Below are 25,273 nucleotides of genomic sequence, written 5' to 3'. Positions count from 1 at the left end.
GGAAGAGGTTGAAACAGATGATCATGCATGGCTATTTTGATGTTGTGGTGAAAAAAGACATGAAAACATGTCATTAATCCATCCATGTGCTATGACCCGTTTAAATATCTCTGAAATGGGACAGAGCAAATTTCTCTAAACACAAGGCCATGTCTGGTCTTGCAATAGGGCAACATGGCAAATCTTAGCAGCAGTACTGAATAGCCATTGATTGAATGTCCCCGGGCTGATGAGGTCACCAATTATTCCATTTCACTTATGAATTATGATGAGGAGCTGACAATATGCGTTCAGTTATCTTGCATTCTATGCGAAAACGTCCCACTTGATCACTTTAACCTATTAAAAAATATGGGAAATTTAGAGTTAAGTCAATCTGAGGGATTTTTATTAGCATCTCCACCTATGATTCGCTATTCCTTCTTGAATTTTGATTCATTTCCTACCTGTTATTATTCCAACTATATAATTGCACTAAAGTTAATTTTGATCAACGTTTTAAAAATCTACCTGGAACTGGAACTACTTTGGCCACCTATTTCTAGGTCAGCAGTTTGATTATCCAGTTCGAATGAACAACTTCTAATTAAAAAAATAAAAAAAGTCAAAAAATTATTATTTGGATCGAATGGATTGATAGTTCGAGCGCCGGGGCCATTAAATAACTGACTAAGTCAACAGTTTTTGGCCAAAGAACGGATTAAAGATAAAACAGAACCGATTGCTTGGATGGTTCTTATACCCAACGATCCAATCATCTGGGTCAACACTGATCCGAAAACACTAATGTTGATCAATTTAATATTCATTTAAATTACATTAATAAATTTGTAAAATTATTGAATAAAAATAATACAACTTCGATTGCGGTCAAACGAACTAACCATAAAAAAAAGGGCTTGAATTGGGCTTGGATGTAAGCTACATTCACACACACGCCTTCTAAAGTCTAATTCTAAGCATCACGATTCCATAGAGAAAACTGTAAAATGAAACGTATAGAATAAGGAGTCAGAGTTATGATGGCTATGCTTTAGTATCAGACTATCAGTACAGTACCCAAAGAGACTACGCTTTAGCATGGAGTATTTGGTCTGGAGCGAAGGGTGCATCCGGATCCGAATCCACTAAGAATGGTCAGCCTCTGCCATAACTTACGTTACGTAACGTCGGTATCCAGTATTCTTTTGACTTATTTCTTCAATGAAGATTCAGGATCTCAACAAACAATGGAACTCGGAATCTCGGATAACCAAGATTCTATCTGTCTTCGGAGGTAATCCTGCCAATTGCCAACTCATCATCAATCAAAACCTTCATGGGTCAGACCTGCATCCAACGAGAGCCGTCTGATCTGTGGTCCCCATTGTTGCTTTTTACTAAGTAGTGTTTGTCTCTCGCCGTAAGCTGGTTAAACAAGGAAAGACTATTTAAGGGAAGATGAGAAGTAGACAACTACGACGTTGCTCCATGCAGCACAAGTGGAAAGAAAACTCTGCGTTTATTGAAGAGCGTATTACCCAAATTGGGTAGGACTCTTTCTTCAACCCCAGTAGCTTCCCCACAGTCTCCTGTGATAAGGGTTTTGAGGGTTGTTGGATCAAAGCCCTCCTTTTGCTTTTGGTTAAATGGTTAGTCCATATTCTCTTCGTCCTTAATTTCTCTCGTTAGGTATGTTGCAGGGGTTTTGCTTGCATTCGGGTTTTGTTTAGTCCGAACCCATTTGCTTCTTCGGTTTTGTTGATTGTTATTGTTTGTGAAAATCGATTGTTGATGAAGAAAATCGTCATCTCTGAATGATCCAATTGTTTAACGAATTCTGAGGGCTCCTTGATGTGGGTACTTTTTCGTTCTGGCTATTGAGTATTTTTTTATCTCTCTGATTCATATTCTAATCTTCTCCTGTTGGTATGCTAGTAAATAGTAATTTCTTGTTATTATCAGTTTCAAACTGAGAAGCGTATGTTGACAAATCTGTACATTTGAAGGTTGTGAAAGATTACCTAGGTTTTATTTTCTTAATCGAAAATAATGTTCAAAATTTGCCCTTTTTGTAATTTATATATAAAGGAAATATTATAATGGTGTGTTTCTTCCTGTTGACTTCCTAGTCCCCCCAAAGACCTTTTAAGGGATCTGTGTGTGGGCTCTTTGGTTTGGACTGTCTTTCGTGCTGTCGTGCTGCTAAAAAAAGAAAATTGAGGAATTCCAATCTATCAATGGGATCTATATTTTATGGGTATTTAGAAATTTTAAAGCTTTTAAAATGGTTCATCAATATTAAAAAATTTTGTCCGTTAATAATAACTTTATTGTGGTTAACTTAGAAGTTTGGAGAACCTTGATTTAATTGAGTATATTATCATCTGTGTGAACTCTCTGCGGCTGTTACACACCCATTCTCCAAGGTTCTGACCATGAATTATCTTAACATATTTTGGAATTCCTCAAATATTTTAGCATGATTCCCTGAGCTTTCATTGCTTTCAGCCTTCCAGTATTGAAACCATCCATCTGTAACCCTCTAGGATCACGCTTGAAGCAGTTGTGGTACAACTGCTCTGCAAGGATCTTCAAGAGAAATCAGTTGTAATTATCATCAGTTATGTCTGAAACCAATCAATAAGGAACTATCCTCCTTTGAGTCCATCTGGCTATGCCACTTGTAGGCCCACTTACATATGCAGTTTTTCTATGGTCAACAAGTGATTAATCACCACTTATACTTATTAGTTTTGTGCGTAAGTGCTTACTTTGCTCTTTTAGTGTTATAAAACTTTTACATTGACAAGAATATCCCCTATACCCATATTCAATAAACTGCAACCAAACACTCTGGTAGGCAAATCTGACACAATAGTCTAATCAGACTTCACATAGATTGTTCACACATAAAATTAAGTCCTCATCTCAATAAAATCTTTTCAGATTTCAGATGTATCTAATTTCAATCAGCCTTTAGACTTCCAAATGCCACCTTAGGCTGAATGGTCTGAGTCATTGAGGATTCCCTTTATTATATTCCAATAAGCATAACAAAAACTACAGGTAGTGTCAAACTCTGATTAGATTGGGTGTTCTAACTAGTTTACCATTTAACCACTTAGCTTTCTAAGTCCCATCTTTTTGACAATTTTCACACCTGGTAAAACCGGTAAACAAGCAATCCAATGAGCTTTCTGATATAATTATCTTATGGTCTGACATGACAACATAAAAACACTGTACACAAATGACAATTGTTGGCAGAAACTCTGAACAGGTAATTCTGTTCTGTTGCTTATGCTTTATTATTCATGTTGTAACAGTATTCTCATTTTACTTTCTGGGTGCTGATGCTATAATGTAGGAAAATGAACTGAATAGTTTTGGCTAAATTTATAAAATTGCATTACTATCAATACTCTACTTGAGCTTTAGGTGGTGCACATATTCACCTGGTGCATCTTCTAGTTAAACAGTGCTCTAACAAGATGCTTTGTGAACACTGAAGTTGTAGGTGACTAGACAAATAAGGTAAAAGATAAGCAGAAAACTGCATGCTATATCATCGCCTGTGAATAACCATGGCAGAAGATGATATATACACAAAGGATGGCTCAACAGATATCCATAAAAAACCTGCCATTAGGAGGACTACTGGAAACTGGAAGGCTTGCTTCTTCATTCTTGGTATGGTTTAAACATTCTGTCCATGGACTGTAGTGATATCTATATCCATCTCTTTCAATGGATACGATTATTCTGAGATGTTAAACACTTTGTAACAGGAAATGAATGCTGTGAAAGGTTGGCATATTATGGGATGAGCACCAATCTGGTGAACTATCTTCAGATTCGTCTCAACCAGAGTAATGTTACTGCATCAAATAATGTTACAAATTGGGCAGGAACCTGCTATATTACACCATTGGTTGGGGCCTTTTTGGCGGATGCCTACTTGGGAAGATACTGGACAATTGCTAGTTTCTCCATCATCTATTTTCTTGTAAGATTAGCTCAAGCATATTTAGGAATCATGGTTTGGATATTTATTTACTTATTTACAGCATATAAGGGCCTTAATTCCAGCTGGCTTAAAAGCTAAATTGCGCTTTGAGGACTCAATTGTCTTGGCTATTCCTCAAGAATCAATCTTGTTACTTTTTTTTATCAGTAACCAACCTTGTTACTTTTACAGTTCTTCATTAAGTTTATGAATTGTCTTAGATAGAATACTAACTTTTGACTCTGAAAATACTGAAAAGAATTTGCTTGGTTGTAGGGCATGACACTACTAACACTGTCAGCATCTGTCCCTGGACTAAAGCCATCCTGTGATGGCATGGTTTGCCACCCAACAGGATCACAAAGTGTCATTTGCTTTTTAGCACTTTACCTCATTGCTCTTGGGACGGGTGGAATTAAGCCCTGTGTTTCATCCTTTGGTGCGGATCAGTTTGATGAAAATGACGAAGATGAGAAGAAAAAGAAGAGCTCCTTCTTCAACTTCTTTTACTTCTCAATCAACATTGGGGCTCTTATTGCTTCATCAGTTCTGGTTTGGATACAGATGAATGTAGGCTGGGGCTGGGGATTTGGCATCCCTGCAGTTGCAATGGCTATTGCAGTTATGAGTTTCTTCTCTGGCACACGTCTATACCGACACCAGAATCCTGGAGGGAGCGCTCTGACCCGGATTTGCCAGGTACTTGTTGCATCCTTCAGGAAAATAAAGGAAAAAATTCCTGATGATGGAAATCTTCTCTATGAGACTACTGGTGCTGAGTCAGCCATTATAGGAAGTCGCAAACTTGATCACACAAAAGGGATGAGGTATGTCTTTGGAAAAAGTAGACCACAAAACCCAACACCCATGCCAATTTTAACTGAACTGGTACCACAAATTTCACCACTTATTATTCGTTTTATTGTTTTCAAAATTTCCCATGATTCAGTGAAATGCCTAGTTCATGCTACATCTACAGAAGTAGCATATTCTTTTATTTCCTCTTTAGTATATTCAACTATCCTATATAGAAAATCAATTAACTAGATTCAGGGGGGTATTTGCCAACATGGTTAGTTTTCATGGGGTGATTTTCCAGTACTGTTGGCTTCACAAAGTGATTTAATTTTGATTTGATTTTTTTTTTCTTTTCAAAATGCAAATTTGATATGGCTTTCTTGGTTATAAATTTCTCATTTTCTTTGGTCCTGCACATAACATCAGCATACAAGACTCAAAGCGGGCCCTATAAAGAAAAACACATATTTTGTTTGAGGAGTTTCCTTTTTGTTGATTTTCATAACTATGATTTTCAGGGAAAATCTCAAATTAGCCGGCGTTTCAAGTATTGAATCTTTATGGAATTTTAAGTAGGTTATCTGACTATGCTTAACTGTACTATTCAGGTTCCTAGACAAGGCTGCTGTGGAGACTCAAACAGATAAAATCAAAGCCTCTGTGGATCCATGGAGACTCTGCACTGTGACCCAAGTAGAGGAATTGAAGTCCATCATACGGTTGCTCCCAATATGGGCTAGCGGTATTGCCTTCTCAACTGTGTATAGCCAGATAAGCACCATGTTTGTTTTACAAGGTAACACCATGGATCCACACATGGGTCCCCACTTCCAGATCCCGTCAGCATCCCTCTCCATTTTTGACACCATCAGTGTGACCTTCTGGACCCCAATCTATGATCGTATTATTGTGCCACTTGCGAGAAAGCATACAAGCCATAAAAATGGCTTCACACAGCTTCAAAGAATGGGAATTGGTTTAGTTATCTCCATCTTTGCCATGTTAGCTGCTGGCATTCTGGAAGTTGTGAGGCTGAATATGGTAAAGAAGCACAACTACTACGATAACCAGTTCTTGCCTATGTCAATCTTTTGGCAGATCCCACAGTACTTCCTCATTGGATGTGCAGAGGTATTTACCTTCATTGGACAGTTGGAGTTCTTCTACGATCAGGCGCCCGATGCCATGCGGAGCATGTCCTCTGCTCTGTCACTCACGACTGTTGCAGTGGGAAATTACCTAAGTACTCTGCTTGTTACCATCATCACTAAAGTGACCACTAGGAATGGTAAGGTTGGCTGGATTCCAGACAATTTGAACAGAGGCCACCTGGACTACTTCTATTGGCTCTTGGCAGTGCTTAGCGTGATTAACTTTGTGGTATATCTGTGGATTGCAAACGGGTTCAAATATAAGAGAGTTGTAGGGGTTCCAAGTTGATGGGTGTATCTCAAGTCTTGACCCAACCAATGGTAGGGGTGTCAGAGTTGGTATATAGATATATTTATTTTCTGGTTGAAAGTTAGCTTAGCATTTTAGCCATAATTGTGCTTGTCCAGTTCTCAAATTTCTGTTGAATGCTTTGGGGGTTCAAATGCATGTGAATTTGTTAGGGAAAACCTGTTAAATTTTTAGTCCTGACTGAAGTGTTTTCCAATTCTTATTTTCTCATTCCTACGAGTTTGTTATTGTGTTTGGTTATCAAAAATAAATAAATAATGGAAAGAAACTAAGGCTGCTTTTGGTTAGAAGGACTAAGCATATCCTTTAAGAAAGTGATTTACTTCGAACCAAACATAGTCTAAAAGAAAGTGGTTTACTTTACCTGATAAAAGAGATGAAAAAAAGGAAATTAACAAATTGGGAGGTAGATATTTTCTTTCCTACAAGGTAGTGAAATCAGAGGAAAATAGTGAAGAGTGAGACAAAGTAAAACTAACCCCCCTCTTTCTTAAAAGAAAACTATTTTCTTTCATTTTCTGTGCAACCAAACACGGTGTTAGCATTATTTGAGAATGAGTTTTTTGTATTTTGTACGTGTATGGTTCTGTTTGTTTGCAATGCAATTTAATTAGCACTATTGCAAATGCATGCGATTGCAAATTTTGATTCATTTTTGTTTTTACTGTGCTTCAGCCTTAAAGTTTTGTTTTACTTAAGTAATTAACAAAGAGAAGTAAAACCTAAAATTAATAGTGTTTGGTTTGAAAGAAAAGGTAGGTAAAGGAAGGGAGCTACCTCTTCTTTCAAAGTCAAAAGGAGGAGAGGAGAGGGAGGGGTTTGCAAGTCAAGACCTACACGATTGCCATTAGGTAAAACCTCTGTTAGATGTATATGTATTTTAAAATTTTAATTTAATTAATAGATACTGGGTTGGCTACATGACATATGCCTGGCTTGATCACCTATGTGGACTGCCCTAACACTTCGCAGAGTTATTGAAAATGCAGTGCCTCTCCTCCGTGAAGAGTTGGGATCTCCTACCAACAATACACGTTCCAACCGTTTACCAATTTAGACCTAACACAGCACATTTTATCATGAGATTAGGAGGTGATCTCATGATCCAAATTCCTCCCCAAAAACCTTTACCCTTGTAAACACAAAGACTCCAAGGATCACACCCTCGAAGTTATTTTCCTGTATAAATCTTTCCGTTTAGCTCGTAACATAAGCCACAAAGCAGTAGTAGCAAGAAAAATCGAACTGAAAAACCTGATCGAAACCAAATCGAAAATTCGATTAATTAAATTGATCGGTTCAGTTTCTATTAACTAATATAAAAAACTCGCAATTAACCAAATCGATATATATTAAATATTATATCATATTATACATATATATATATATATATTATTTTTATTTTTTTAAATCAAAATATACCGCTCGCCAGTCGACCCTTTTCACTTTCCCCGCGATTTCTTAGCTGTTTTCCCTTTCTTTCAATCAAAAACTGAGAAAAACCCTAAATCACTAAATCAGTCCTCTCCTCCGGCGCTGGTCCTTGTCTTCACTCACGGTCATTGTTTCGGCGGCGGCGTCGGCGTCACAACTCACAACCGCAAGGGTGGTCCTCGTCCCCCCTCACAGTCAGTCAGTCACTATTTCATCCGCCCTGCTTTGCTGCTTCTCCCTTCTCTGCTAGCGGTTCCATTTTCTTCTCCGTCAAGGCACCAACGTTTCAGTCACCGTCGCCGTCCTGCTTCTCCCTTCTCTTCTCGCTGTTTCATTTTCTTCTCCGCGAAGGCGCCAACGTTTTAACCTTCACGGCCGGCTTCACCGCTTCAGCGCTTCGCCGCTGCCCTGCTTCTCCCTTCCCTCTCTCTCTCTCATATCTCAGATACGCAATCACGCCAAAACCTCCATCTCCATTTTATTCTCTACCAAAGCTTCAGCCTTCCGGCTTCACTACTTCACCGCCGCCGCCCCCAATAAGCAGCAATTGGTTCTCCCAGGCCATCGCCCACCAGCCAATTTGCATTCGGCCACCGCTCCGCCGTCCAAGTTCTCAGGTAACATGTTTTTTTTTTTTAATATAAAAAAAGTTAAAAACTGAAAAAACGTAATGCGGTTAACCGGTTAACAGATTGCATCGGTTCATTTTTGGCTAGATTTTTAAAGAAACCGAATTGAGCGGTTCGGTTCAATAAAACCCACGGTTCGATTAAACCCCTAAAACAGTTTGTATAAACCTCCTGAATCCTGATTAGCGTCACGTGGCATTAAAATTTCCAAACCCTAGCATTCACTGATTCACCGAGCGGTCGTTTTTCTTTTGATCATTTACTGTGTTCTTTTATTTTTAAGGTGAGTGAAATAATGATTATTTTATGGGTAAATTTTTTAAACTGGTTTAGCTAATTGACTAAGTGTATCTTTATTATTTAAAAATTGACTAGCACTATCTTTACAGTTTCTGATAATTGACTAATTATACCCCTGTAGTTAACATCCGTTAGTGTTTCGTCACAATCTCTGCACATGGAACCCCATGTGACTTATAAAATTTTTTCAAAACCTAATATTACCCTCGTGCCATGAACCCCCACTCTCTCTTTCTCTCTCTCTCTTTATTCTCAGACCACCCCTTCCACCTCTGCTTCTCTCTCAAACCTTCCCCTCTGCCTCTAGTCTCTCTTTCTCCTTCTTTCTCTAGAAGAAGAAAAAGAAGTGGGAGAGAAAAATAGGAAGAGAGAGAATAGAGAGAAGAAATCAGAGAGAGAACTTGCAGTCGTCGCCCTTGTTTTCGTCATATTAAAAAGATGAACAGTGCGGATTTGTAATGCAATTGCTCAACAGTCATCGCTCGTCTTTGGTCTCAGTGTCCAACTTAAAACCGCTCTTATCATTATCATGCACATGCTTCGCCAGTTGTCGCTCCTGTCTTTGGTCTCAATGTTCGAATGAAAATCGCTTTTCTCGTATGCTCCCCCGTGTTCAAAGCTCTTCAAGCTCTTCTTGTATGATCCCCCGTGTTCAGATGAGTTGCAGCAGCGGCGACGATGATGCTACAATAAAATGAGAGAGAGGACGTGGAGGAGAGAAGATTGAGAAGAAAAAAAAAGAAGAGGAAGTGTGAGAAAAGAAGAGAGATCGGAGAGAAATTTGTCATTATTGTTTATGGTTTAAGCAGAGGTCGACAATATTTCGGATGATTTATCGGGATCTGAAGAACAAGAAAAAGATGAATGGACAGAGAGAGAGAAATGGGAGAGAATGGACAGAGGGATGCCGTTGGTTCACCTCTGTTTTCGTTCAAAGAAGGGTCATTGCCGGCGGCGGATCTGAACATGGAGTGTTGTTGCCCAGAGGAAGAAGATAGAGAAAGAGAGAGTGGTGTCACAGGGGGTTGCCGCTGTCGTCGTCGTCGCCCAAAGGAAGAAGAGAGAGAAAGAGAGAGGGGTTTCACAGGGGGCTGTCGTCACCGCAATGAAGGGTCCTCCGGTGAACCAGCGGCAATGAAGAAAGAGAACAATTGAACCGAACAGGGGGTTTCACAGGCTCTGTTGAAGAAGCAAAGAAGTGTCCTTCGGTCTGTGGGCTTTCATTTTTGAGTTTTCTAGGCCCAATGTGCATACAGTTCTGAGAGAGGGGGTTGCCACCACTGTCGTCGCTCTTATTTGGTTCACTCGTTCTCTACTTCTTCAACAGAGCACTACATTGCTGAAGAAGAAAGAAGATGAAGGGTGTGATGATTCATTCATTGGTTCTCAGAAACAGTAGGGGTAAAATAGTTTTTTTTGTCTTTCTATTAATGGGAGCTAACGGTAAGGGAAGTATTAGTCAATTGTCAGAAACAACAGGGGTAGTGTTAGTTAATTTTCAAACAGTAAGGGTACACTTAGTCAATTAGCTAAACAGTAGGGGTGGTTTAAGAAATTTACCCTTATTTTATTTTTAAAAAATACAAAACAAAAAGGGATAATATTGCCCCCATTATGTGCTGGTAACTTCCCTCGAGTCCGCATTCTGTGCATTGGACGCATGAACCTGTTAATTGTCTTCGACCACGTCGTCCATTCAAATGTTAACGGTGAAATGAACGTTAACGTGAATTTGGTGGTTCAATCGGGGGAGATGTTGGGTCGAACAGTGAAAGTTGTTTGGAAACTGAGAGGCTGACCACTTGGGTCAAAGAACAAACTGAAGCCACCAATCGTTATTACCAGAGACAACGATTGAGCCATGTTTGGAGGGATTGTTGTAAGAGGTCACCGTTTCATCTTCCTCTGCGAAATCATCTCTGTTTACTATCTCTCTTGCAAGAGGTCACGGGAAAGTGTTTGGAGGGACTGTTGCAGGGTCACTCATCACTAGGAGCACCGTAGTTGTAGTTGTAGCATCTTTTATTAACCCTACTTTCCATCGTCTTCCTAGTGAAGATGAAGAAAGCGAGGACATTAAAGTTGGTAACATGGTGGGTGGAATCCATTCTTGCACGAGTAGCATGTCCATATCTATTTACAGTGTTGCAGCTCTGAGCCCTTTGAATTGCCAGATCCCCCCTGAAGTCTTGCCATGGCCTCCCACCTCATGCCCTCCATATTGAAATCTGGTATACATCATAGAAGAAAAGAAGTTTGAGATGCACATCTTCAGATTTCCTTAGTTTTGGTTTGAATCTATGATTGATTGGAGTTATTTCTATTCTAACTCAACCTCAGAAACTATTCCCTCTTAGTTGCTGGCTTGGTTGTGTCAGTGTTGCAACCACCTTCCATTCCTCTTTTTTCTGTTGTTTTCCTTTCTGGTATTCATAGATCTCATGGCTATTTCTTGTGGGTTTCCAAGTGTTCCTCGCCTTTTCTCTGTCTTTCAATTAGCCCACTCACAAGGTTTTCAGGGTTTTCTTTACTTAAAACCTCAGCCTCAAGACATTGGTTTGAAAGCTAAAAGATAAGTCAAGAGTATGATATAATGTAACTGCATCAAGTCAAGAGTGAAGAATACTAAGCATGTAATTAACACAACCTACAACTTAAATAGATCATATACATGGTTGAGGTCTCTTTCGGATAATAACTTCTTTTGTATAAGTGCTCTCTTTTTTCTTTTGAAAATTTCTTTCATTGAAGGGAATCATGATGAAAATTTAGAGAGAGATTTTTGTTGTGGGTTTTCATGATAATGAATAATGATGAAAATTTTCCATCAAAAAAAGGAAGAATAATGATGAAAACTTCCTTGTCACCAGAGCTATCCTTGTCACCGCCGATGGAGGGAGGGTTTGGTGGAAGGAGGAAAACTTCCATGGGAAAAATCTCACAATATGAGGTTTGGGGGACTTTTGATGCACCTATAGGTCATGTTGTGGCTGGTTCGTGCCCAATTGAACCGCCAAACCCATGTTAATGTGCATTTAACCATTAACATTTGGATGGATGACATGGTTGAAAACGATTGGCGGGTTCACACATCTAGTGCACCCATGGATGCACAGACTGCGAACTCACTTTCCTCCCCGCTTGGGATAGCTAGGGAAGGTAACTTTTTCATAAGCCTTGTGTTAATTCACAAAAAGAAACATGAGATTGTTAGTTAATGTGACCAACTTTCCCCAACATTTCTTTAAAAAAGGAATAGGAATGTGCCCTAAGGAAAGAATTTTGTTTGCATATTTGGAAAATGATTTAGTTCCTAATTGGTTAGAGGATGTGCATCTAACCAAATGTAATTTATATTTTAATTTTGGGGTTTAGAGCTTTTTATTAGGTTTAGGGATTGGTTTAGGGGATGTTCTATAGTGTGGATGAGAAGTTGGGTAGTATGGACTGGTTCACACCACACCTAGTGGTAGGGACCAATCCACACCATACCACAGTTCACAACTATTTTGAATTGTGGATTGGACCAGTCCACATCCATAGTGGCATTTTGTAGGCATGGTGTGGACCAATCCACACCACACTTTTTTGATTCCATGCATAGTTTTCAAGGCGTCTAGGCGATTCTGGGCGACACTGGGGCACCTAATCGCTTAGTCACCTGGGCGGGCGCCTAGGCGATAAAAATTTTATAATATGAAAAACTAACTTTTGGCTAGTTTCCTAGCTTTATATACCATTCAACATGTATGTTAATTGAAAAATAATAATTCTTTTTATTAAGAACATTAAATTTCCTCTAAAAATGTGGCAAAACATCACATCTAAAAGATAAAAATCGTTTACATTTATTAATTTCATTATTTTCAAAAATAATACTACTATAATAAGTATTTAATAGAGCACATTCATATTAATTAGCAGCTAAAGAAAGTTATTAACTTTATATGATAAATATTCAAGATGGAAAGTAAAATAGAAAAAGAAAACAAGGATTGAGTTTCTGTTTTATTTAATTAGAGAGAGAATAGAAAAAAAGAACTTTATTATTCTATTGTTACTTTCCCCTTTCTTTTCTTTTCTTTTCTTTTTTTTCTTTCTTTCTTTTTCTCTTCTCAAATCCCTTTGATCTTTTAAATTTCAATAGTAAAATATTGAAACAAAATATAATTGATATATATAGCATATAATAAAATGTATTAACACATACATTAATAAGATACAACAATATAAGTGATATTATAAAACGTGCCCGCCTTGTCATTTTTGTTGCCTAGGCGGGTGCTTAATCATCTAGGCGGGCGCCTAGTCGCCTAGAAGGGTGCCTAGTTGCTAAAAGTCAAGGCGTTTGGGCAAGGCGCCCAGCCAAGGGCGCCTCGTCACCCACCTAGGCGTCGCCTTGATAACTATGATTCTACGTATCACATATACAATTAGTTGATCATAAATGTCTAATTTTTATAATTTATATGATAAATAAAATGAAAAAAAGGCTTTGACAATTGAATATTAATTTCAACAAAAATTGTAATAAAATAATTTAAAAAATAAAAATTATTATTTTTATCTTCTGTTTACCCTTCAACAAAGACACTTGCCTTGATTGTTGTTTGCTGTTAATTTTTAAGTATTTAATTTGCATATGCTAACAAGTTTTCAAGTTTTAGAAAGCATTCCATTTTCCCTAAGGCTCCGTTTGGTTTGTGGGATGGGGATGAGAAAAAGGGAATATTTCGAAAATATTCTTTTTTCTCATTTGTTTTGACGGAAAGAGAGGGGTGGGATGAGAAAAATGTGGGATGTCAGATCCCAAAATCGTGGATTTGGGGTCGCACCAAAACCGTGCGACCCTAGTGGAAAAATTTGGGAAAGCACTATTACAATCGAAAGAACCACTGTTAATGGCCATCTTCTTCACCTGGCAAGGAACCAGTGCAAGGGGCAACGTCGATCTCCCTCCATCCTCGTCTTCTCTCTTCTCCCTCACCTTCTTTCTGTCTTCACCAGATTTGCGGCGATCTGCGAGGGGCACTCTTATTCTTCCCGTCTTCACTAGATCTGCGGAAAAGAGAACTGGGCAGCGGCGAAGCGAACCAGGCAACGACGAAGAACTAACAATGCTTTTTCGGCGGTGAACCAACAATGCTTTTCCTTTATTTTCCCATATATAAAACCAAACACTGGAAAGTTAAATTTTTACACTTTCCCATCCCACCCAAATCTTCACACAAACCAAACAGAGCCTAATGTTTCTTCTCCATCTTAGAATTTCTGATGAAACTTCTCATTTTGAAGAACTAAAATTTCTCCTAAAATGGAAATTCCTCACCTTGTCTACCTTAGCTCATGTTGGATCTCACCTAAGTGGTGTAAGTGGCAGAAGTCCTATTCATCCATTCAGCACAATCTAGGGACATATCTTCTGTTAAATAATGAAAACAAAACACAAGGGGTGGACAGGGACATATCTTCCCTTAAATAATGGAGTTATAGTAATTTGAAAAGGAAATTCAGATGCCTAGTTCGAGAAATGGAAGTTAAAATCAGTTAATTCTAGGGGTGCAACTTGGACGGGCTTAACCCGAGCCCGGCCCAGTCCAACTCGATTTTTTTCACGGGTTGGGTTAGATTTTCTGGGCCTCAGGTTGGGCTTGGGCTTGAAAAGGCATATTTTTATTTTTTTTTTTTGGGTTGGGCTCGGGTAACCTAAGCCCGGTCCAATGTATTGTACATGTAATATATAGTTGAATCAATGAATCATATGTTAATATATTACTATGTTAGCTTAATTGTAGTTGTTTAATTAGTAAATTACTAATTTAATATTAGGTGCCATGTGTCAATTGTCAATGCCATTACTCAAAGTCATTAATTAGTTTCTTAAGTTTCTTTTTCTAAACACGATTTCCCTCTTTCACTCTTTGTGTGTCTATGAGACTTTGACGTTTCAAATTCTTTTAACTTTCAAATTCTTTTAATTCAAATGCCATTATGGCAAGTTGACAACATTAATTAAGGAAACCCAAAATGAGTAAAAACTCATTAGGCTGATTAAATTTTAATCTTGGGCTTTGGCCTTTGGGCTGATTAACCAATTAAAGTTTGGCTCAGGCCCGTGCCCAACTTGAATGCCTAAAATTTTAGTGCGGGCTGGGCTTAGGTTGAATAATTCGAGCTTGACCTCGGGCTTGGGCAGGGCTCGGGCTTTAGGTCTAATTCTTAGGGTTGGGCCTGGGTTGAGCTAAAACCCGCCCCAGCCCGCCCGACTTGCACCCCTAGCTAATTCTTTTGCTGATGGGTTAGCTAAACAAGGGGTGGACAGAGGTGTCATGTTCTAGGCACAGATGTAATTTAATTTTGTTCTTTTTCTGTTCTCTCTTTCTCTTTGTTTCTTCTCTTGGAGCCCATGATGTAGTTGGAAGATAATAAAGTTTGTCTTCCTCTCTGTAATTATTGTGACAATTAATAAATTGTGTTATTGATAAAAAAAAAAAGAAAACAAAACACAAGATCTATCAATTTTTTTTTTCTCACTTCTAAAACCTAGGTTTTTCTAAGCCTTCCCTGACCTCATTCATAATGCCCATCACTTTTTTTTTTCTCTTTTCAAGGAAAAACAACATCTATCCATAGATCGTGTGGACAACATGAAGAAAATTGCGGTTGTTCTTTGGTTATTCTTTCATAACATGAAGATTCTTTGCTAATGTGATGAATCATGCTTAGTGATCCATATCACAAATCTTTTATATTGTAGTTTCGCTGGAGGGGGTTCTAGAACTGGTGATTCGTAGAGGGTTGTCCTTCGAATAAGAGTTCTCTTCAAAGGATTTTACTTTGACTTCTAGAATTGGAAAGGTGTTGTTGATTGTGGACGAAAAGGTTTCAGAACTTGGAAACTCGAAGTTATATTTTGGTGGGGGTGTTCAGGAGAAGAACCGCAAGAGAAGATGAAGAATTAGAAAGAAAAAGAAATAGTAGTGGAAAAAGAGGGAGTAGCACCATTGAAATCAATATCAACAACATAAACGAAGGAAAAAGAAACGGTGGAGAAAGCTCAGAGGAGCGCTTCGGTGGAGGAGACCTCCCTTTGGGGTAGAGCACAGTGGCAGACCGCTTCAGTGGTGGAGGGGTTAACTGTAAAATGCAGGGTTTCGATTGTGAATATGAAACACAATATAAAAAATAAGCTATGGATAGAGCCCTTTCACGATAAATACCCGTTGCCAATATTTTGAGGTGTGGACAAGGCCGGTCCACGATATAGTGTGGACTGGTCCCATCCACGCCTAACTGAATTGCATGTTCATCCCATGGCATGGATCGAAATGGTCCATCCATGAGATGAACACACTACTTAATACCGCCTTAGAATTTAAGGTTTAGGTTTGAAATTGAAGAGGTGAGTGTTCAACCATGACAAAATCGAAATAAGGCCCTTAATTGAAACGTAAAGGGTGGTTTTTGTGAAGATTAAAATACATGGGAGGTTTTCAAGAAAAAATAGATTGAAGGTTTAGGTATTTTTAAATAATTTTCCTTCAATATTTATTGAGAAAATTCCTGATCAGTACTTTGTATTTGGGCCTAGTGCTACTTTGGTTCCTTGAACTTTAAAATATGATAATTCATTTCCTAAACTTTCAAAACGTATCAATCCAGTACCTATCGTTAATCGATTGTTAACTAACCATTAAATGGCCTTTGGAAAAAACACAATTGTCCTTCGAGTGTCATTTAATTTTTTTATCAACCATCCAAACACAAAAAATCAATATTCCTAAATCTTTGCCTCTTTTAAGTTGGGGTTTAGAATGATCCCAACTTTCTTGAATAGAAGAAATAAAGATTTGGGATTGTTAATTTTTTTGTCAACGTCCGGATAGTTGACAAAGAAAATTAGATAACACTTGAAGGGCATTTATACCTTTTTCAAATGCTACTTAACGGCTGAATAACTGTTGATTACGGTAGGTATTGAATTGACACGTTTTGAAAGTTTAGATACTAAATTAATGCATTTTAAATTTAGAGACTAAAATGGAAATAGAGAATTTTCCCACATTTATTTTGCAGATAGCTAAGGGAGAGACTGGGAGACTTTTAATCCGTTGATTATCAGTTAATCATTCGTAATTCGTGCCTACCACTTAAACGAATCGAGATCCTCCACACGATCCCGATTTATTTCTTCAGAGTTCATCGAGAAGAAAGAGCAGGTATGATTCCTCATCTTAAATTTGCAACTTTTCGTCAGCGCCTAACTTTCGTGAGATCTTTGCTTTTCCTTTTTCTCATTTCAATGAACGTCTTCTGATTGTTCGAAGAAATGTCTCGCCCAGAGACTTGATCTGGAGGTTCTTGTCATGGCGAAATTATCTAGTGCCCAGAAGTTTCTGAAGAAAATAGGGCTGGGGAAGGAGGATTACTACTTCTGGAAACAGATAGGCAAAGCTCTACTCTGTACCTACACAGTGTTCGGCGCGGCTTGGTTGTGGAATGAAACATCTCCGCTCGGTTGGTGGACGCTGAAACCTCGACCTAAGGAAGAGAAAGAGATGGCCCATCTGTATGAGCGCAGGAGGTTTCCGTACCCAGGCGACAAAGAGGCAGTCGAGGAGTTTATTGCGAGTGGGGGCGCTCTTGGCACCACCATTGGTCCCAGAGGATTTATCGAATCGGGAAAAGACTCCGAGAATTTTCAAAAGAAATTACAGTCGAAGAAGTTCGAGCAAGAAGCTCAGAAACTATGGTTAAGGATGAGGAACGAAGTCATATCAGAGCTCCAGGAGAAAGGGTACGATGTGGAGTGATCTTGGCATTACGTTCCATCTGAAATACAAGCTCTTAGCTGAATTTCTACTGCCTCCACATTGTCAAGTCTGAACGGTATGTAATTAAACATTTGGGAGGTGAAAAACGAGTCCATGATCTTCACTCAATTTCACCTTTTGACTGTCGATCAGTGTAAGTGATCCTTTATAGAGATTGTTAAGAAATAAGATTGTCTGACTAGCATCAAGTTCGTTTTTTAACAGAGTAAGACATACTGTCCATAAATTATGAACTACGTTAATCAGATTTGTTCAAGGCCAGCACAAACAGAAAGCCAGAAACGACAGTATGGCATAGTGTTTTCCAATAAATTCATGAAATGAAGGGCACTTTCCCTTCACTTTTCAATAATCAGAGAAGTGGTAAAAGAGTTGATAAATCCAGTTGATCCAAAGACGAGAGGTTCTAAAATCACTACTTTTGAAAACCCCCTTCTCTCCCACTGCACATGCATTTGTCTACAGGAAGAAACTACCATGGAAGGAAAATCCCATCTTTTCTCTGTGCAAGCCTATTGATGATGGACCCGAACCTTTCCCTCCTGATGGAGATGCTCAAAAGCAAGGGCTATTCGCTAATATTATGGTGCTTAAAATCCCAGAAAATCAGATTTGCAGATTACTTAGATGAGCGATCTGCTTATCTAACCCAGTTTGTGGAATTTGACAATGGCTAGTTTCATGAGGTTGGGGAAAATGCTCTCAAGGGATTCGATGAAGCTAGTGCGAGGGTCTGTTTATCTTCTAAATGCATAGAGAACAGGACCACCTGGCATAAAATTTTCCTTCTATTGATAACCAGTTCTTCATTTGTGATGAGCAGATGATGGAAAATCCAGAGAGCCAGATGCAGGCATTTCAGGAAACTCCTGAAATGGAGTGATGGGTTATTCTTTGAAAATCTGAGGTAGAGAGTGCCTCAAGAGTGAGCAAAGCAAAGGAAAAAATGGAAAAAGATGAGATATTATTAAATTTGGCATTCTGGTTCATGCTATTGCTATGGATATCCGATACCTCTTTGCAAGGAATAGGGGTCTGGAATCGGAACTGGAATGGGACATTCCAATTCCAAATGTTTGGTTGGGCAGAACTGGAATCTTATATTCTTATTCCCATTCCTGATATTATGACATTCCCCATTTGAGAGAATGGAATGGACATTCCTTCCCCCTCCCTTGGGATCTCATTTCAGTTTATTTCGATTCCCATTAGATTATTTTCTGAACAGGCAATAGATCATTTCAATTTCAATTCTGACGGATTTTAATTCCAATAACGATTCTGCTTCTGATTGTGAACCAATGGATCCTTAAAAAATAAAAATTAGTTAAACTATAAAATTGACCTGTAAACTGTTGTCTGGGTCGAACATTCTAGAGGTTCAACCATCCAGGTTAGTAGTTTGTTAAAATACGACGTTTAGGAGGTTCAACCATCCAACAGGATTCAATCCCAACTCTCCACTAGATACGACAAGTAGTAGACCTTATCAACCAACTGGTTGGCATCTTACAGGTTTATTTATTTTTAAAAAAAATACAATGCTCTTCTTCCTTTATGCTTCCCAATACGTCACAGGACTCCACTCGCAAATGCAGAGCCTATTTAATTTTATTCTCTCAATTTCAAATTCCAACCTTTCCCCAACTTCTCTTTATAAAGGGGCTCACCAGCCTTATCGACAAAAGTTGTCAGTTGTCAATATGCATTTGTATGGTAAAAAGATTAAAAAAGCCATTACCAATGTTGATTAAAAGTAAATAAGTGTTTAATATGTTATCTTTAAAAATAAAAAATACTAAATGAAAATTTTAGCATATTTTTTCATGTAAATGTATGCCATCGTCATCTTCTAAGCCTTGTCCCAACTATATGGGGTTTAACTATATGAATCTTGTTTTGTTGAGTCCTTTTCAGTTTGCCCCCATCCCTTTTAGCCCTTTCAACTTGTAACATATCACTTTTCATTAATATGTGTATAGATGGTCTTCTATGCACATGATCAAATCATTTCAATATATTTTCTCACATTTTATCACCTATTGGAGCTAGGTTCCTTTATACCATTTTATTTCTAACCTTTCTTACCTAGTTTTACCATTCACCCATCTAAGACTAAGCAAGCATTCATATATCTGTCACATATAATTTTTTGGACATGTTTCTCAACTGCCTAACAATCTACTCCATACAACATAATTGGCCATGGTTTTCAAAACTGGACCGGACCGGAAAAATCGGGAACCGGTCACCTGATCGGTTTGGTTTTCCCCCAAAACCGTTGATTTTGGTCAACAAACCATTGAACGGGCCGGTTAACTATTCGAACGATTTTGACTGTTTTTCATTTTTTTATTTTTTTTTGTCAGAACAGGCCGACCATTCAAACCGATAACGGACCCCTAACCAGTTTGGTTTTAAAAACCATGTAATTGACTTTACAGGTATTTTTTATGCCAACCTTACAACTATTTTAAAGAATTTTCCTTTTAACCAAGGTGACATTCGCCTGTCACTAAGATTTTAAATGCATCCCCTCCATTTTGCCCATCGTGCTTTAATTCTATGAATGACATCCTACTTAATCTCTCATTTGTTATTAATTATTCAAACAAGGTAAAATAAGAGGTCACATTGAATTATCTCTTGGCCCATTGTAACTATTAGTTAAGACCCATTGTAACTATAGAATCTGATGTCTCTCCAAGAAGTATTTTAACATTGATTTTTACACCCTATGCATATCTTTAATTAAGTCCACGTACCTATTTAACATTGGTTTTCTTTTCTAGATCAAGGAAAACTATATGAAGATCTCTCTTATTCTCTCTAAATTTTTCTATCAACCATCTTAATTAAAAGATCTCTTTGGCATAAACCCAAATCGTTTTTTCTAAAATACTAATTGAAGAATTTGCACAATAAATAAAAAAAGTGATCAATCACATTAAAGATGTTAAACGTCACTTTGTTTACTTCTCGTTGGTTCACATTTAACGAGATGTATGTCACATATGATATCTCACTTTATTGTTGGTTCACCTTTTTTTACTTTAGAGTGCAATTTTTGTATCATAGATTTTGCCATATTTTTTATGTTGTAAAATATGCTCAATTATTATCTTCCAAAGTTTCATAATGTAATTTATAAGTTTAATTCCATAACAATCATTACAATCATCATTATTGTTAAATATAGGCACCACAGTTTTTTTCTCCATTCATCAAGCTTTTTCTCTGTGTTCATTATCTTATCAAATAATTTAGCGTCTCTTTGGAACCGTTGCCATTGCTCCGGTGCCACATCAGCGCCATGTAGGAAAAAATGGTGCTCCAAGCCACGCCTTGAAAATCAGGAAGGCATGGCTTAGAGCAACACCAAATTCGACGTTTCCTGAATCTCCAGCTCGTTGTTGCTAACAGGGCAGTGATGTGGCATTGGATAATGGGTAGAAGTGCAAAAAAAGTTTCCTAGAGCATTCGTATCAAACAGAAAAAAGTTATTGTCGCTCCAAGAAACATCCTACCTGGCAGCAACGGTTCAAAACAAAAAAAAAACACCGTTTTCTAAAAAATCAGTGCTTCCAACCCACACATCGGCAGCATGCATTTGCAGCATTGATGCCAAACATATACTTAGTCAACCATAATAAACCTACCTCTCCTTTTTCATTCCACACTTACATTGGGTTGCTATTGGGTTTTAATGCCCTTCTCCTTCTTTTATAATATAAATGTATATTGAAAATTATGTTCCCCATATTTTTAAAATCCATGTTCTTTATACTTTATTTATGAAATCCCATATTTTTTTTTGCGTCTTTGAATAATTTGGCATTTACTGAGTTTTACTTTAAAATTTATAAATATTCTTACTATATAATGTCAATACTTGGCTTAGCTTCACGTCTAGGCCATAACAATAAAATCACAATATTTTAGTAGCATCATATAATCTCAATGCTTGCAATAGGTGATTGTCCAAATATTTTAATCCTCAAATCTAATAATCGATTTTAAACATTTAAAGAATCACAATTAAAATATCTTACAAAATCTAAAATATATTTTAATTTTTTTACCCTTTTTTTATTTTTACTTGCACACATGCATGGCACATACTCTTCCTTCCTTCAACCCCATATACTCGAGAATTCACATTGGCTCCCCACTAAGTGTGCCACACACATGGAGAGATGTTCCCAATATGCACGACTGAGATGTGTTGTGGGGAGCAAGTGAGGCCTGCTCTATGGGAAGTCAATCCAAGCTTTATAATAGGGGCAAGGCTTAGATGATGGTGTTGTTGGTAGTGATGATGATAATGATGATAATATATTATATATGTATTTTACTACTAATGATACGTAGAGGTTTATGATCTAATCAAGATCATCATGATAAAACGTTTTGATAGCTCATTAACCTTAAAAGAAATAGATCTTAGAAGGAAGATTGCCTATTGCTGTCATGGTCAACTATGCATTCTACCACATGGCATTAAGGATGCCAAAGCAGCATATAATTCTTCATGGAATTGGAAACTAGGGTTTTCCTTATTGGAATAGGACTAGGGTTGTTAGATCTTTTCTCTCTATAAATATCTACCCAAGGAGGTCTACCTCTACCCTTATTTTTTATCTTTGGTATTAGGAACTAGTTGGATGGTCTATTGATTGCCACACCATGCATATATAATTATATAAACAATCACGAGTGCACACACATCAATGTTCCGTACACAAGAGTATGAATCCATATGTGGAGAATACGTGTGTACTTGTGATTGGTTACACTATGGGATGTTTGACATCGATGTCGTTGCCCTAAAAAAAGTGTCACATCAGAAAAAATGGTACTTTAGAAAATGAAAAGATGTTGGTTATGTTTTCATAAAAAAAATGTTGCTCTAAACCATATTTAAAAATCCTGAAGGCATAGTTTGAGACATCAAATTTGGCATTTTCTTGCTTTCAAAACTGTTGTTACCAATGGTACAATGACGTGGCACCCATGTGGCATCATCTAAAGTATTGGATAATATAGATCATGTTGAAAATAATTATACAGCACTGATACCAAACAAAACCAATATTATTTCCCCAGAAAATATCCTATATGATAGCATTGATGACAAAAAAATAAAAAGTGGTTTTTGAGAAAACAGTGCAACAAGCTCTTATCCATACAGCACCGTTTTCTCAAAATATGGCTCTGAAGTAAGATATCAATGTCAAACACTTACATAATGGATTGTACGCAGCATGGCGAGCAGCAGAATTGTTGCTGCCTCCTCCTTCCACAATCATCTTTTTCTTCTTATTGCTTCCTTCCACAATCTATATGCTTGTGGTTTATTAAATACAAGGGCATGATCACATCATTAATTAAAACTTAAAAGGTGTTATATCATCATGATTGATAGATTAAAACATTAGGGGTAATTTGAGTTCAATCTCCGTCAGAATTCCTAATCCGTTTATACCATGGTTTTCAAATTGATTGGGATGGTTGGACCGTTAGGCTCAGGAATCGTTTTGGCAATCGGTTCTATTTTATTTTAAACCCGGTCCTTGGCCAAAAGTTGTTGAATCAGTTAGTGATTCATTGATCCGGGCAATAGAATCGTTAACCCGTTCAACAGTTTTTGGTTATTTTTTTATTTTTATTATCATAACGGGCTATCCATTCAAACCAAATGATCAAACCGTCGACCCAGAAACCAATGGCTAGAACGATTCCATTTCTGGGTCGGTTTTTAAAACCATGACTTATATAGTTCAAGTCAGTATCAAGGGGGGAAAGATTCCCAATTCATGGGGGATGGTGTGTATAAATACATTTTGGAAATCAATAAAACTAAGGTTTTAAAAGTTAGATCGGACACAGAACCGTTTTAGGGACCAATTCCAGAGTCGAATGACCCCACTGCCCAATTTGAATGGATAAATAATTCATTTTAACTTAAAAATAAATAAATAAAACAACGAAAAACCATTATCCAAGTCGATGAATTAACGATATAACCACCTCAACCCAATGGATCATTGATCAAATCAACGATTTTAGGATAAAATGAAACGGATTAACTAACCAGTTCCTGAATCAACCTGTCCGAGCATCTGGTCTGGTCCCATTTTCAAAACCATGTATAAAACAAATGTGAGGGGACTGACTCTAAAAACTCCAAAATATTAATACGCCCCATACTCTCTCAAGTGGGTATTAGTACCTGTCAATATGATCAATACCTTTTGATTTTTAATTTTCTTTTATTATTTTTTTAATTTTATAGATATTAAAGGATCCCACTTAGTATTTTAATTAAAATTAAAGTTGTTTTCAAAAAATTCTTATTCAAGTGTATCCAAGGAAATTATGTCCGTGGGTCGGATCAAACATTGTCAAGCATAAACGGCACATTAGCATCATCATAATGGCATTCTCCTTATGGTGAAACACTTGTCATTTGTCAAGCATCCGTATGAAAAAGATTGGTATATAAGAATAGAAGGTATCTTCTGTTTATGTTTTGTTCTATTCTTATTTATTTAATTTTTTATCGATTTACTCTTTTGTTATTAGTTTCTATGTCGTTTATCGTATCGTGATACATATCGATGATAGTTTGAGCTTGTGCCAGATTTCATAAGAAATAAGAAAATCCCCGATCAATTCTTCATGTTAAGTTCCACAGAATGCTTTATTCATCTTGATCGTAACTGATGAAAAAAGAAAAAGAAAAGAAGAATTAGACCACTTCACTGTATCCTTTATAGGTTTTGATTTTTATTTAATAAGTTTCCATGAATGGTAATTGTGGCTTGACATCCAATTTTCACACTCCAAAATGTTGCCTCCTTTATTGGTCCTTGGTGGGACTACCTGTAACAACTCTACCTATGTATCAGGGCGTGTGGCGTTTTTCAACTTAAACTGTTATTCCTCCTTTTTCTTTATTTCTTAATCTTGTTAAAAAAAAAAAAAAACATTTGTTGTATTGCAGATCGCATATTGACAGAGTGATTCAAATCCGCCAGCTTTTTTGTTCATTATTTCTTGGTTTTATACTTTTATTTGAGTAATTCCCTCAAGCTTGAAACTGCTGTATAACAATTTCATTTAGTTTTCTTTTATAGGTTTCATTTCTCTTCCTTTTGGGCATTCACTTGTAACACAACCTGCATGGTGGGAATCTTTGATGCTCTATTATGGACTGCATACTTGCATTGATGGGCTGCTGCCGCTGCTCTTGCATACTTAACCTCACATTATTTGCTTAGCTGTTTAGGCATAGTTTGTGCTTTAGTATCAGTTTGGAAGGAGTGCAAATACATACAAAATACAAGGTTTTGCGCTCTACATATTAGTATTTGCACCCCTGCAAATGGAGCCTTTGAGACATATACCAAACCATCCAAAGTGTGAACCACCCCATTAAATATTTTGAACTCCATTGTTCCAATACCCATAATGTTACAAGTAGATACATCACCCAAGGAAACAACACTTGTCTTCGTCTCTTAGAATGTGTCAAAATATTCCTTCCTAGAGAACATATGTAAAGAACACCTGGAATGTAAATCCCACTCATATGAAGTAGTAGTGCAAATATAGTTGGAGATTGTGAAAATATTTCTATCATCATCCAATACAACCACCACACTACTAGATTCATTTCCATTCTTTTTATGTATAGGACAATCTCTTTTCATGTGACCAAATTCCTTGCATCTGTAACATTGCAATTCGCCCTTTTTCTTAATCTTGGATCTAGACTTATCTATTTATCAATGACCTTCCTTTCCTATTTGTTTCTTGTATAATCA

At 37.4% G+C, this 25,273-nt stretch overlaps 2 protein-coding genes across 10 annotated transcripts; both read left to right on the top strand.

The window, feature by feature from the left end:
- Positions 1-1,457: 1,457 nt before the first annotated feature.
- LOC104601202 (protein NRT1/ PTR FAMILY 8.1-like) lies at positions 1,458-6,458 on the top strand. Of its 6 annotated transcripts, none has more exons than XM_010264460.3 (5): positions 1,458-1,631; positions 3,494-3,672; positions 3,771-3,988; positions 4,265-4,815; positions 5,395-6,458. In XM_010264460.3, the coding sequence occupies exons 2-5, from the start codon at positions 3,567-3,569 to the stop codon at positions 6,224-6,226; spliced, it is 1,707 nt and encodes a 568-aa protein (XP_010262762.1). In that variant the 5' UTR covers positions 1,458-1,631; positions 3,494-3,566; the 3' UTR covers positions 6,227-6,458. The 6 variants fall into 6 exon arrangements, with proteins under 6 accessions (XP_010262762.1, XP_088753637.1, XP_088753636.1 ...); XM_088897511.1 differs by having other exon boundaries at positions 1,460-1,631; positions 3,500-3,672; XM_088897510.1 differs by having other exon boundaries at positions 1,543-1,671.
- Positions 6,459-7,528: 1,070 nt separating this feature from the next.
- On the top strand, positions 7,529-17,647 carry LOC104601201 (uncharacterized). 4 transcript variants are annotated; one of them, XM_010264459.3, is made up of 3 exons: positions 7,529-8,298; positions 16,687-16,829; positions 16,953-17,647. In XM_010264459.3, exon 3 carries the CDS (start codon positions 16,977-16,979, stop codon positions 17,421-17,423), a length of 447 nt encoding a protein of 148 aa, XP_010262761.1. In that variant the 5' UTR covers positions 7,529-8,298; positions 16,687-16,829; positions 16,953-16,976; the 3' UTR covers positions 17,424-17,647. The 4 variants fall into 4 exon arrangements, with proteins under 4 accessions (XP_010262761.1, XP_010262759.1, XP_010262760.1 ...); XM_010264457.3 differs by having other exon boundaries at positions 7,534-8,298; positions 16,938-17,647; XM_010264458.3 differs by lacking the exon at positions 7,529-8,298 and adding an exon at positions 8,559-16,580 and having other exon boundaries at positions 16,938-17,647.
- The last annotated feature ends 7,626 nt before the right edge of the window (positions 17,648-25,273 follow it).

The sequence above is a fragment of the Nelumbo nucifera genome, chromosome 2 (genome assembly GCF_055504915.1).
Source record: "Nelumbo nucifera cultivar China Antique chromosome 2, China Antique-T2T, whole genome shotgun sequence".
Classification (NCBI taxonomy): Eukaryota; Viridiplantae; Streptophyta; class Magnoliopsida; order Proteales; family Nelumbonaceae; genus Nelumbo; species Nelumbo nucifera.
The sequence above is the reverse complement of the archived record's forward strand: the minus strand, read 5'-3'. Positions and strand labels throughout refer to the sequence as shown.

Bases quoted from the DNA above. Each gene is read 5' to 3' on its own strand.
- LOC104601202 (XM_010264460.3), top strand. From the start codon at position 3,567: ATGGCAGAAGATGATATATACACAAAGGATGGCTCAACAGATATCCAT. The intron at 3,673-3,770 runs GTATGGTTTAAA...ACTTTGTAACAG, and splicing joins GGCTTGCTTCTTCATTCTTG to GAAATGAATGCTGTGAAAGG. The intron at 3,989-4,264 runs GTAAGATTAGCT...GCTTGGTTGTAG, and splicing joins TCTCCATCATCTATTTTCTT to GGCATGACACTACTAACACT.
- LOC104601201 (XM_010264459.3), top strand. From the start codon at position 16,977: ATGGCGAAATTATCTAGTGCCCAGAAGTTTCTGAAGAAAATAGGGCTG.